The sequence below is a fragment of the Colletotrichum tamarilloi genome, assembly GCF_030869305.1.
Source record: "Colletotrichum tamarilloi strain Tom-12 chromosome Unknown Scaffold_4.1, whole genome shotgun sequence".
Lineage (NCBI taxonomy): Eukaryota > Fungi > Ascomycota > Sordariomycetes > Glomerellales > Glomerellaceae > Colletotrichum > Colletotrichum tamarilloi.
The window spans coordinates 926,230-938,391 of NW_026849387.1; the positions used below are offsets into that span (position 1 = coordinate 926,230).

At 53.3% G+C, this 12,162-nt stretch overlaps 6 protein-coding genes across 6 annotated transcripts; 4 read left to right on the forward strand and 2 right to left on the reverse strand.

Moving 5' to 3' along the window:
* Positions 1-157: 157 nt before the first annotated feature.
* CTAM01_01957 (uncharacterized protein) lies at positions 158-4,304 on the forward strand (the record flags this gene model as incomplete). Its single annotated transcript, XM_060517997.1, has 2 exons — positions 158-3,024; positions 3,089-4,304. The coding sequence occupies 2 exons, from the start codon at positions 158-160 to the stop codon at positions 4,302-4,304; spliced, it is 4,083 nt and encodes a 1,360-aa protein (XP_060387531.1).
* Positions 4,305-6,515: 2,211 nt separating this feature from the next.
* CTAM01_01958 (uncharacterized protein) lies at positions 6,516-6,970 on the reverse strand (the record flags this gene model as incomplete). Its single annotated transcript, XM_060517998.1, has 2 exons — positions 6,516-6,720; positions 6,849-6,970. 2 exons carry the CDS (start codon positions 6,968-6,970, stop codon positions 6,516-6,518), a joined length of 327 nt encoding a protein of 108 aa, XP_060387532.1.
* A 395-nt stretch (positions 6,971-7,365) lies between these two features.
* CTAM01_01959 (uncharacterized protein) lies at positions 7,366-7,596 on the forward strand (the record flags this gene model as incomplete). The annotated part of the gene is made up of 1 exon (XM_060517999.1): positions 7,366-7,596. The coding sequence occupies one exon, from the start codon at positions 7,366-7,368 to the stop codon at positions 7,594-7,596; it is 231 nt and encodes a 76-aa protein (XP_060387533.1).
* Positions 7,597-7,711: 115 nt separating this feature from the next.
* On the forward strand, positions 7,712-8,179 carry CTAM01_01960 (uncharacterized protein; the record flags this gene model as incomplete). Its single annotated transcript, XM_060518000.1, has 1 exon — positions 7,712-8,179. The coding sequence occupies one exon, from the start codon at positions 7,712-7,714 to the stop codon at positions 8,177-8,179; it is 468 nt and encodes a 155-aa protein (XP_060387534.1).
* Positions 8,180-8,862: 683 nt separating this feature from the next.
* CTAM01_01961 (uncharacterized protein) lies at positions 8,863-10,607 on the forward strand (the record flags this gene model as incomplete). The annotated part of the gene is made up of 6 exons (XM_060518001.1): positions 8,863-9,025; positions 9,084-9,444; positions 9,540-9,622; positions 9,682-9,735; positions 9,947-10,005; positions 10,449-10,607. 6 exons carry the CDS (start codon positions 8,863-8,865, stop codon positions 10,605-10,607), a joined length of 879 nt encoding a protein of 292 aa, XP_060387535.1.
* A 609-nt stretch (positions 10,608-11,216) lies between these two features.
* Positions 11,217-11,947, reverse strand: CTAM01_01962 (uncharacterized protein; the record flags this gene model as incomplete). The annotated part of the gene is made up of 3 exons (XM_060518002.1): positions 11,217-11,462; positions 11,543-11,592; positions 11,848-11,947. 3 exons carry the CDS (start codon positions 11,945-11,947, stop codon positions 11,217-11,219), a joined length of 396 nt encoding a protein of 131 aa, XP_060387536.1.
* Positions 11,948-12,162: the final 215 nt, after the last annotated feature.

Below are 12,162 nucleotides of genomic sequence, written 5' to 3' on the forward strand. Positions count from 1 at the left end.
CTTAAGATCGTAAGCGAAGACACTACCTATAACTACACTATACCTAATACTTTATCAGTCTGCTCTTGTGACCTACAGTGGCCTGCAACTTGGCCATCTCATTCTGACAAGTCGTGGCACGTACTGGTCGTCCCGGCTGGGGCTCGCATCCGATACGATGAATTTCATTGCATCCTTAGTCATGATCCTTCTCTCATTCTTGGAGCATGCCCGCTCACCGCGGCCGTCGATGCTGCTCGGTGTATACCTCCTGATCACTGTCTTATTTGATATTGCTCGCACGAGAACTGAATGGCTGTCGGCAGACTCTGCCAACGATTTCCATCAAGCTCGGTTGTCGATCGCTAGTGTCATTCTGAAAGTCGTCGTACTCGTCATCGAATCTCGGACGAAAAGGCAAGCAATAGCCTCCGAAAAGCAGCAAAGTCCAGAGGCGACGAGCGGTATCATCAGTCTGTCGACCTACTTTTGGGTCAATGACCTCTTTCTCAGGGGATTCCGCAAGCTCCTTGTCCTCGACGACTTGTATGCGCTCGATGAAGCAATGTCAGCCGAGGTCCTGTACGCCAAATTCGGGCCTCTTCTAGAGAAGAATAAAACGCAGGGCCACAAGCATGCTCTATTCAGGGGCATTGCACAGACGCTTGTAGGACCATTCATACTGCCCATCATCCCACGGCTTTGTCAAATGGGCTTCAAATTCTGCCAACCTCTCATGATTGAGAGCTTGTTGAACTATCTCCAGGAGCCTGTGGGTGCCTCGTCACCGAATAAGGGGTACGGGTATATCGGTGCTGCCTTTCTCACATACATTGGCATGGCTACATCCAGTTCCATTTACTGGTACTTCCAAGAGCGCTTCGTCCATATGGCAAGAGGCATCTTGGCCTCAGCCGTCTACCGCAAAACAACCGTCATCAGTTTGTCCGCCGCAGACGATTCCGCGGCCTTGACTCTCATGAACGCCGACGTGGAGCGCGTCAAGAATGGCTTTCAGCCGATCCACGAATACTGGGCCAACACGATCGAGGTTGCGTTGGCGTGTTGGTTGCTGCAACGGCAAATAGGTGCTGCCTTTGTTGCACCTGTCGTTGTAGTCATCGTCTGCACGGCAGCCTCCACGGTGACCGCCAAATTCACAGGAAAACGTCAAACGTTGTGGATGGAGTCAATTCAGCAGCGAGTCGGTGTAACCGCCAAAGCTATCTCGAGCATGAAGGCACTCAAGATCTCGGCCATGTCGGGGCCGATTGAAACCCTGATACACAGCTTACGCCTCAAGGAAATTAGCGTGGGTGGGAAATGGCGACTGATGCTTCTCGCGGCCGTGACGATTGCATACACGCCCTCTCAGCTCGGCCCCGTCATGGCTTTCGCCGTGACTTCTCAGACCCTCAACGTCACGCGTATCTTCACTTCTATGGCGTACCTCATGCTCTTGGCTGGTCCGTTAGGCAGCCTGTTCCAGACCATTCCGCAACTGGTTTCGGCGTTCGCCTGCCTGGGTCGTATCCAGGCGTACCTAGACAAAGACAGCCGTATAGATTATCGCAAAACGCCCGACGCCCTGCGTTTGTCAAGTTTGGGAAGTGATACGAAGCCCACTGAATTACATTCTTCCTCAATCGCAGTGAAGCAAGCTTCGTTTGGATGGACTGAGGGAAAGTACGTTCTGGACGACGTTGACGTATTCGTCCCTGCCAACTCCCTGACCATCATCGTAGGACCTGTGGCTTCTGGCAAGTCGACACTTCTGAAAGGCCTTCTCGGCGAGATCCCACATTATTCTGGCGAAGCGATCTTCAGTGTCAACTATCGCAGGGTAGGCTACTGCGATCAATCTCCGTTCCTCTATAATACCACAATCAAGGCCAATATCATTGGGCACTCGGAACTGGATCCTGAACGATACCGCCAAGTAATCGATGCCACGATGCTATCTGCCGACTTTTCAACACTACCCAAAGGCGATCGAACTAAAATCGGCAGCAACGGGCTCACCTTGAGTGGTGGGCAGAGACAACGAGTCGCTCTCGCTCGCGCCCTGTACCTCGAATGTGACCTACTTATACTGGACGACATCATGAGCGGCCTCGACGCGACCACCGAAGAGCACGTCTTCAATCGGGTCTTTGGCAACCAAGGCATCGTTCGCCAGAGGCGCACCACGGCCGTATTATGCACACACTCTGTGCGTCATCTACCACTTGCAGACCATATCATCGCACTCGGTGCCGACTGTACTGTAGTCGAGCAGGGATCCTTTGCAGACTTGCAGACCAACGGGAAATACGTTCAAAGTCTGAAGATCCAAGAGACCGAGACCTCTCCTCAAGGAAAGAATGAAGTGTCAAGCCAGCCTGAGAAGATCCCCTTGGCTCAAATAATCACTGAAGTCTCCGACGTGGCGGACGAACCGGATAAGGCACGCCAGCTGGGCGATGTTGCAGTATACAGGCACTACTTTGGAAGCATGGCCACATGGGTCATTGCCGTCTTCATCTTCTGGTGCTGCGCCTACGCCTTTTGCATGAACTTCCCCACCGTCTGGCTGAAGTTCTGGTCCGAGGACATCACCGCCGAGATCCCGAAGCGCTCAGGCGCGTTCTACATGGGCATCTACGCTCTTTTACAAATCATGTGTCTCGGTTCCCTGATGGTGGTCGTCTTCATCAATACGCAGACCATGATCTCACAGTCCGGATCGAGTTTGCACCAGCGAGCCCTGCGGACGCTCGTCGGCGCGCCATTGAGGTTCTTTGCGACGACTGACACGGGGACAGTGACGAACTTGTTTGCTCAGGATCTCGCTCTGATTGATAGCGAGCTGCCGATGGCACTGATCAACTTCTCCGTGCTGCTGTTTGCTGCTGTGGGTATGTCTGTCGTTATTGCCGTCTCGTCGCCGTGGTTGGCGATTAGTTACCCCTGTCTTGTGGCGATTCTGTACTTTGTGCAGATGTTTTACCTTCGGACTTCGAGGCAGCTACGTGTTCTGGAGCTTGAAGCAAAGAGTCCTCTCTAGTGAGTCTGCTGGTGACTGCTATCTAAACTCATTCAGGACTGCACTGACCCATATTGTTCACAGCTCTCATTTTATCGATACTCTCAAGGGTTTAGCGACGTTGAGAGCTCTGGGTTTCATCTCTGCAGATATCACAGTCAACAACGACCTTCTTGACACCAGCCAGAGGCCAGCATATCAGCTCGCAATCATCCAGCGTTGGCTACAGCTAGCACTCAAGTTACTCGTGGCTGCCCTTGCGACCATCGTAGTGACGTTGGCGACGCAACTGCGCGCCAGCTCTGGATTCACCGGTGCATCACTAGTAACTCTCATGTCTTTCGGTGATACTCTGACTACAATCGTTCAGTCGTACACCATGCTAGAAACAAGTATAGGAGCAGTGGCGCGCCTAAAGACGTTTAGCGACACGGTGACTCCAGAGACTGGGCCCGACGAAGATGTCATTCCCAAGGAAAGCTGGCCTGAGAAGGGAGCAATCGAGATCAAAGGAGTTTCAGCGTCTTACGGAGTCTCCAGGGATCAGCCCAACTCAGCGGGCGAGGAGAAGCCGCCTGCGGATCTTGCCATCCGAGATCTGGACCTCTCAATCAGACCCGGCGAGAGGGTAGCTATATGCGGAAGAACAGGCAGCGGCAAATCATCGCTCATCCTCTTGCTGCTTCGTCTCATCGAGACTCTACCTGGGAGTGCGGGTAGCATTGTGATGGACTCCGTGCCTCTCGACAGAGTCGATCGAGATACTTTGCGGCGCCGCATCATAGCCGTCTCACAGGACGCAATCTTCCTCCCCGACGGCTCATCAGTGAAAGACAACCTCGACCCGTTTGATGCGGCAACCGAGGCTGAGTGTCTCGAGGTCTTAGAGCAAGTGGGATTACTCGTGGGGATACAGGAGCGAGGCGGGATAGGTGCCGGACTCACCGCGGAGTCTTTCAGCCAGGGGCAGAAGCAGCTGTTCTGTCTGGCTCGGGCGGTCTTACGGAGGCGGGTGAAGAGCCGTGGCGGTACCGAAGGGGGTATACTATTGCTTGATGAGGTTTCTTCTAGTGTTGATCGGGCTACGGACCTTGTTATGCAGAATATTATTCGCAGGGAGTTTGGGGGTTATACGATTATCATGGTGTCTCATCACCTGGATATGGTTTTGGACTGTGATGCGGTCGTGGTCATGGATAAAGGCAGTGTTGTTGAGAAAGGGGTACCGCGAGTGTTGAAGGATCAGGAAGGGGGCATGTTTAGGGAGTTGTGGAATAGTAGCGGCACAACGGGGGAGTAATAGATGTTATTAGTTAAAACATTCAGCTTGACATAGAAAAGGGTGATGATGAGGGGTTGATGAGGAGAAGTCAAATTTAGATTGATCGAGTTTCTTGCAGCGAGAATTGATATCCTGGAAAGATGTCGAACAGCAGTATCTGATATTAGATGTCCACCTTATACTTGATCAAATTCTAACTAATACATCCTTCAAGAGTAACTGGATAAAACCAGTCAACCGGAACTTATGCCCTTTCCCTTTAGACAAGTAGCAGATTCTCGTATCAATGTAAGTCAGCAAAATGTCCGCCGAGCCTTATACCAATTTCGAATGAGACTTGTATAGCACTTTTTTTGCCTTCTTCCATGCCCAGAGATAGTCACTGAAGGTGATCCCGACTTCACTCGCCTTTGGTCAATGTATTTCAACGCTTCAGCAGACCGAAGCGTTGTGCCACGATAACTGAGCTTTGCTATAGTCTCGACACACAGCATTGCATGATGCGATTCCCTTGTAGATGCTGCAATGACGATTACCCCTCTTCCATTAACACAACCCTCAGGAGCACTAAGTCTTCACAATGCCGGACAAGAGCTGACTGATTTTATCTACTCCTTTATCAATATATCCCCCTCGTTTCTCAGTCTATATGCTAAAGATGCTGACTTCACTGTCTCTCAATGCTCCTTGAGGCCAGCTGAAGACCTCCGCTAATATAGGAAGCGAACGGAACAGTCGTCTTCGCAAAGTGGACGAGCAGAGGCACTTGCGCGCTTGCGTGCCGAGACTTCTTCAATGGAGGTATATAAAGACACTGTGCTTGGTGGTACGCGGTGCCTTCCAACCAGAAGTGAGCTGTTTTAACCAGGCTGCAATTGGTTTGGTTATAAATAGTGAACATAACAGCTTCGCTTTGAACATTGTTCTTTTTAGATTCATTGCGGGCTCGTATATCACCATCGCCGTGTTCAGTCATTAGACCTCATCCGTCTCCTCATGAGTAATCACAGTAGAATAAGTAAGTAGTAACCACCGTCTAGAGACAATGGACATATATTGGAAGGTAGCTTTCTATATTGCAAGGCGTGTACATGAGACGTTCACCGTGGAGCCCAACCCTGATCTTGTTGTCTGAGTTGACAGACGAAAGTTCGTCTTGATCAACAAGCAGGACTATTGCTTGCGTCACGTCTAGATTTCAAAACCTTGCGATTTGTCTTGGGCTGATTCGGTAGCCATATGGGTTGCTTTGGTGCAGGAGATCAAACTTGAGGGTGCAACAAGATAAACTCGCAGTTTCCATGGGTATGATTCTACAGAACTCCTGGCAGTCTAAGCAATTAGCATTTTGGGTGGACTTGCTCATTTCAGGGTCAGACATTCTAGACTAATTCCGGCCGTGCACACCACACATGGAGAAACACGAGGCCATTAGATGAACCTTAATTCTATGCAGCGCAGCAGCGGACGGAACTTCCGTTATCAAGGTTTGGTCAATTCCCATGAGAGAATCCTACCTGTCACTTTTTCGCGCTCAGGCAATCGGGAAACAATGCTTTGAGGATGCAGAACCAATCAGGAACGCTGTCGAGCGTCGGCTTGTCAGGGCTCTCTCTCTTTACTCTCACATTTTCTGATAACGGCCTGGACAAAGCTTGAGAGTGACAATCAAAAGGGCCAAAACACCTTCTGTGCGTCAGTTCTTTCCAAGATGCATGGCATACTTACGTATGTACTGCTTCTCCTCGGGGCATCGATATCTAAGCTTGGGCGATCCTTGGCAATGATTTCCGTACGGGGGTTATCCTGATCATCAAGGACCGCGCCTGGGGTTTGGTGTTTAGCACCGACGTCATGTTTGCGAAAGCCAAAGCACCACTACAGGAAGCGACAATCGCTGGATTTTGCTTCCTTGTTCCCCTTATTTCTTTCTCGTCGTCAACTGTCCAGCATGTTGAGTCAGTTAGATAGGCTGAAAAGCCTGGAAAGATTTGGAGTCTCTTTGGAGTCAAAGAAGTGATGGGGAGGGCGTGGGAACCATACTGGGCCATTGTGTCGGAATCTCGATTTACCCCAAAGCGATCCCGTGTCAGCCTTCCTAGAGCGGAAGAAGAGCAACCCTCCGGTACGTCATTTGGCGTTTTCTTCTCGAGGATTTGCGCACCCTCCCTCCCCCGGGGCCCGGGGCCCGGAAGGAAGGTAGGGCCTGATAGAAAGAAGAAGAGATGTTCAAGATGGAAAAGGGGGCGAGGCTCTATCTAACTTCTCGGCCGGTGCGACCGGCGTCGGGTACGATAGCGCGGGCCAGCCGGGCATCTTGCCGGTGGCAGGGTTCATGTCGGACAGCCTTTTGGAGGGTTGAGTCTCAGTTCCCATTGGAATTTCGGGGGTGGTGGTGAGTGTGCTTCCGCGGGGAAACAATTTGCTACGTAGCCTAGCATGGAGCTGGCGCTTCCGTCTTACGCACATTCCTTCCCTTCCCGCGCGGACGATCATGAAAATCCCCCTTGAACGTCGCGAAAGTTGGGAAGTGTTTGGGAGCGTAAGACCTCTCGCCCTTACATCAGAGTCTGGGGGAAGAATGGTTGGGGCAGCAGATCGACCGGGCGGCGCAGTTTAGGCGAAGGGAAGGGTTGTTGCACGGATCGACGCCGGCGGGCGGCGGCAACACCATCACGACGCATCTTGACATGGAACGGTCGTTGACTTTCTCTTGGCTTTGGTGGTGGTGGTTGTCGTCGATGGCATCGGTGTCGGATTGAGGTATCGGATTGAGGGGGGTGTGTTATTTTGGATCAGTCAGGTTACTGTCGTCCCGTTCGTTGTCCAGCAATCTCACTCTCTCCTGTCTCTCAATTGCCCTATTCGGGGAACCGGGTTGGAGGTTCAGATAATTGACGGATGAACCTCCGCCATGCCGGAAAGCAATAGATAGCAACCTTCAAACACTCATTTGGGCGGCATCGAACCCCCGGCCGGGATAGGGTGGCCTGGAAAAAAGCAAAGCGGTACGGTGATAACAGCGAAATGCGCCAGCTGTTGCTGCGTCTCTCTGTACGATTCGCTGTAGCGTGTTAGAATGTCACTAGGCGGTGAGCGAGCCGTCACCGACTGCGCCGACGAGGGATGCCGGCAGAGTCGACGTCACATGTCGAACGCCCTGCATGCGCCAGCTGCCCATTCGCCCGCCAGGCGTTTGCCAGCCCGCGAACGCGCTTCGGCAGCGAACGTGAAGGAGGTGATGGACCCGGAATCGGAGCTTGTTCCCTACACGCCCCGAGGTCCTTTGGTGGCCCTGCACGTCCAGTGAATCTTGCCTGAGGCAAGAGTGCGTCACCATGAATTGAGTAAGCGACCAATCAGAGACTGGCGATAACGGCGCAAACATCACAGCCAATGAACGATGAGGACCCTGCATCGATTGAATGATGACAGGGATATCGAAGCATGGCATGCAGCAAGGATGCCATTTTGGGGAAAGCGCGTCTGTGCTCTTTCTTGCAAAAGAGTGGTTCGTTATCTCGATTCGCTCCTGCCCTCTTCCTTGCAAGACTCAGTACGTACCACAGTCTAACCACCACAGGCTCAGTCAGCCTCCCAGCGAAACGGTTCAACTCTCTCTCTGCGTGTCAACTTTGTCACTTTGTCTCTTTGTGGCCCGACTCGAACGACCTCTCGTAGATTTGCATGGCCTTTCTTTCGCTCTGCCTCTACGAAACCGCCCCCCCCCCCCCCCCGACGAAAGAAAAGGCCTCAGAATTCACATCTTACGACTGCCATCGACGGCTTGGCTGTCCGCCCTCCTGGGCGTGAGGATCACTGCCGATGCGACTCCAATCCAAAACTCACCGACAATCCACAACGCCCATAGCCGGTCCCATCCCCTCGGATAGGCTCACCTGATTCTGTTATCGATGAAACCAACGATGCCCTTGGAGCTTCCTGCTTGACATATCTCCGGTTGATCAAGCCCCCTGCTTTTTCAAAAGGACCCTCTGGAGAGAGATGAGGCTCGTTTAACAACGACATGTCTCATTTGAACCTCAATCCGGGGAAGACCACGTCGCTTACACGCGAGCCATTCGCCTGTAGGGATCATCTCTGATGGCGGCGAAACGGCTGCCCTGGGATCCTGGACTATCTCGTCCCGGCCACTGACCGTGCCATCGGGCAAAGGGGTAACGGACAGCCACCGGGCAGCGACAAGTCTCATAGAGAATTCCTTCTTTTCCCTTCTTAACTCTGTATCTACGGATATCTACCCCAACATTCCAAGCCTATCGCTTGCTTTGCTGTTAGGGTATCCACCATTACCTGTAACAAGCCTATCGAGTCTTGATGTTGCCGGCCGCGAACAGGACTGAATTGGCAGTGGATTGACTCAGTCGCCCTATTATCTTACAGGGATAAACAAGTACTCAGCAACTGAAATGTCGGTGTCTCTCTTTTTCTGCCGTTGGGCGGCGGCGTCGTCGTCGTCGCCCTCGTGGTCCCACGGAAATAAGTGGCGCAGGTTTGACAGAGAGCGCATTCTGGTCTTTGTCGTTCGCGTCTCATATCCTCCGCTCTGTCAACAATGCAACCGCGGTCCCGTCTTGGAGCGTTTCGCCTCCCCGTCAAAGGCATGGTTGGTTTGTCGGTGCCGGCATTGAGCCTCGGCCGGACGTTGCTGTCAGAAGAGGAACACGCCCGAAGCCAACAGCCAAAAAACCGCCGAGGTGCAGTGGACGGACGGGAGAGTGAGAGGCTGTGGAGTCGGCCAGATTCCGGGGACTCTTCACGTCTCCTGCGTCCTAGCGCTCGGCGACAGCGAACGAACAGACTGGCGTCGCGAGGCTGTGGCAAAGAAGAAGGGGAAGAGGGGTGGCCAGCGGGAGCTGGAGCTGGAGCTGCATTGGCTTCCCCTATTGCCAATGCTGCGCAGCGGTTTTGCCTGCTGGGATCCCCGCCACACTTGCACAGAGTACCGCGTCCCTATCCACAGCTCGGGCGAGGCGGCAGGCCCTTCAGCCTGTGGTTTTGATGGTAATATCTCTCAGCACCACAGAAATTCGACCGCAAACGTTGAAGCGCCGTCTTGGGCGGGCCCTCAGAGCAACCTATTTGCAAATGCCAAGCTAAAGCGGTTCCGTAACGGCCACAGTCTCCAGGATTCTGGGTGTGTTCTGGAGCAGAGCATCGTGGGATTGAGAGTGGAAGAGCTCCACTCGACCGGTTCTCTTGCTGAAGTTTCTGGATCCTCTTCCTGCACAGTGTTCTCAATTCGGCCCAGTTGCCCATCTGGCCTCTGCTTCAAAGAAAGCTTCGCTTCGCGTTGCTTTGGGTACCCGTACGGAGTACGCTGCACGGATCCAGATACAGATACTGGGCCCATTGACCCCTCAATCTCCATTAGAGTGTGGCATCTCGCTGCTGAAGCTCCGGGGCTTCCTCGCAGACATGAGGCGCGGTGGGGTGTCGACGTCGACCTCTGTCGATTTCTCTCACTTGTCAAGTTTTCGGAGCAGATCTTTCATCTGTGGCTGGATTGGGTTTTACTCGTCCAGGAATTGATGGACATTGGCCGAAATCAACGAGAATCGGAGGTTGCACTGCCTGCGTCATATCCAGTGGTTGGAATGACTCGGATTTGGAGACAACTTCTCCACGGACCCTTACAGCACTGCGAGTTATTCCAGAGGACGGAGTACATCTCGGAGTCTTTGCGAACGTTGGAGGAGTGAGTTCAGGCCACGAAACAACGGGTGGCCAATGAGACAAACTCCCGTCCCTCTCTCACTCGGCCGACACGCCAGATCGGCCTGATGGGCCACTGGAAATCCGAACCATAGCGAACCTGACGTATTGGGTTGGAGATTGATTGATTTGTGGCCCCGGAAGAAGCAGCGCTCGAAGGCAGAGCCTGTCAAGATCATCATCTGAGCAAGAGGCTTGAGCAGGACATTCGAGGGTTCGTCATCAAGATGCAGCTACTTGCGACTTTGCGACTTACGGACAAGTTTGGCATGGCTTGTCACTCAAGTCTCAACGGCATCCCGTCCTGTCACCTTGCAAGCGTTGGACGGCGGTCGGGAGCCACAAAGCTGGCGGCGGATTGCAGCGACAACACAAACGCGAGTGACTGTCAGACTCTCCCATGTGGTTGATCACCTCCGCAAATAGCACACCGACGTTGTGCCACACACCCTGCAGCAACCCCGTTGGCAACTGACAGGACGCTTGCTGTGGTTGCTGCAGCCCCAAGACAGCCAGACGACACATCGCCTTCAGCCCGGCAATGTGGACGGTGCACCCATCATCACGGAGGCTGAAGCATGGTAATTTCAGAAGTGGTGTTGGAGGCTGGAGTGCAGCCACCTTCACCCACAAGCTATAACCCACTGTTTGAATGACGGACACTGTCAACCGTGCCAACCACGCGAACAACAAGCAACGAGCCTCGACTGGGGAGGCTGGAGATCGGAGAAGAGGTAGCGAGTCACGGCGATTGGAAATGAACAGCGTTCGTCTGGTCCAGTCGACCAGTGCCAATGGAGGATGAATCCCCACAATGTGGAGAGGGCGAGAGAAACAGACAGACCCCGGCTAGATGGCCGAAAGCAGCAATTGAGCAGATGAGCGGTGGGTTTTGGCGCCTTTCCCTATGGTTCAGACTTCAGAATTTCCCCCCGCATCTGCCACGCAGTAAAAGAAAGACAAGAGCAACTCCAGGCGGTACGCTTCGCAGCGGTCTAGCAATACTCGCACCTATGGCCCAGGCCAAGTTCATGCCTCGTGAGCTGATTCATTAGACAACCAAGCAACTCAAGCAGCAGGGATAGCGTTTGCATGCCGCATCAGGTTCGAGTTCGAGACAATTCCAAGAGTCGAGAGTAGTCGAAATGCAACTCTCGTTGCTGGGCCTGGGTCTGGTTTCTGGGTCACGGCCGACTAACATGCAGCAAGTCTGACCTGCCTGTCATCACCAAGAGGGGCACTCAGACCAGGCGTTCCGACGTCGCACAGGACGATTGGGTCCCGCCTATCGCGGTGCACACGCATAAGGTATTCTGCAGGATGGACGTCTGGAGTCCTGGACGGATGAATGGATGCGCGCACGCATCCACGCATCGGGAGGGGAGGGGAGGGGAGGAGGCAGATCGCCGCCAAAGAAGGACTCCTGTCGGGAACAGCATCCTAGGATGGGAATACCCTCAGCAGCACAACCAGCATCAACCTGCTCATTACACCAAAGCTACCGGACACAAGCAAATTACTACGCAGTGAATGAATGCAGCCGCAAGGACATCTCCGGACAGCACTATGCCTACTCATAAACAGATATGACAGTTCGACATTTTGCGTACGTACAAGCAATCACAAGATCAAGAGCTCCATGCCCCTGTGAATTCTCGGTTCATTGCCCCCTGCTTCATGCTGGGCAAGCGGCGAGCCGCTCCATCCATGGAAGAAGTGGAGGAAGGATCCCCGAATCCCGATATGCGTTGACGAGCCCGCCTTAGTCGATGCGAGCGAGAGAGCGATACGAGCGGCAGCCGGCAAAAAAAACAAAGGCGCTCACCAGAGTCCAGATCGGTCTCTGTCCGACGGCCCCTGTCAATGTGTATTTCGGACCACGGCGGTGACGATGCAGCAACCGCAGCGTGGAAGAGGAGCCGCATCGTGAAGCGGCAATAAACATGAACCTTCTTGGACCAACCCAAGAGCAGCTATTACGTTGAGCAAATTTAACTTGCCCACCCTTCGTGTAGGTTGTCGCCGTCGTCACCTAGGCTCTAGCTGTCGGCACTTACAAGCGGACGCCAAAAACGGCCATCGTCTAGAGAGAGAGAGAGAGACTGAGAGAGCCAAGGCGATATTGCGGTCTTTCTCCGGA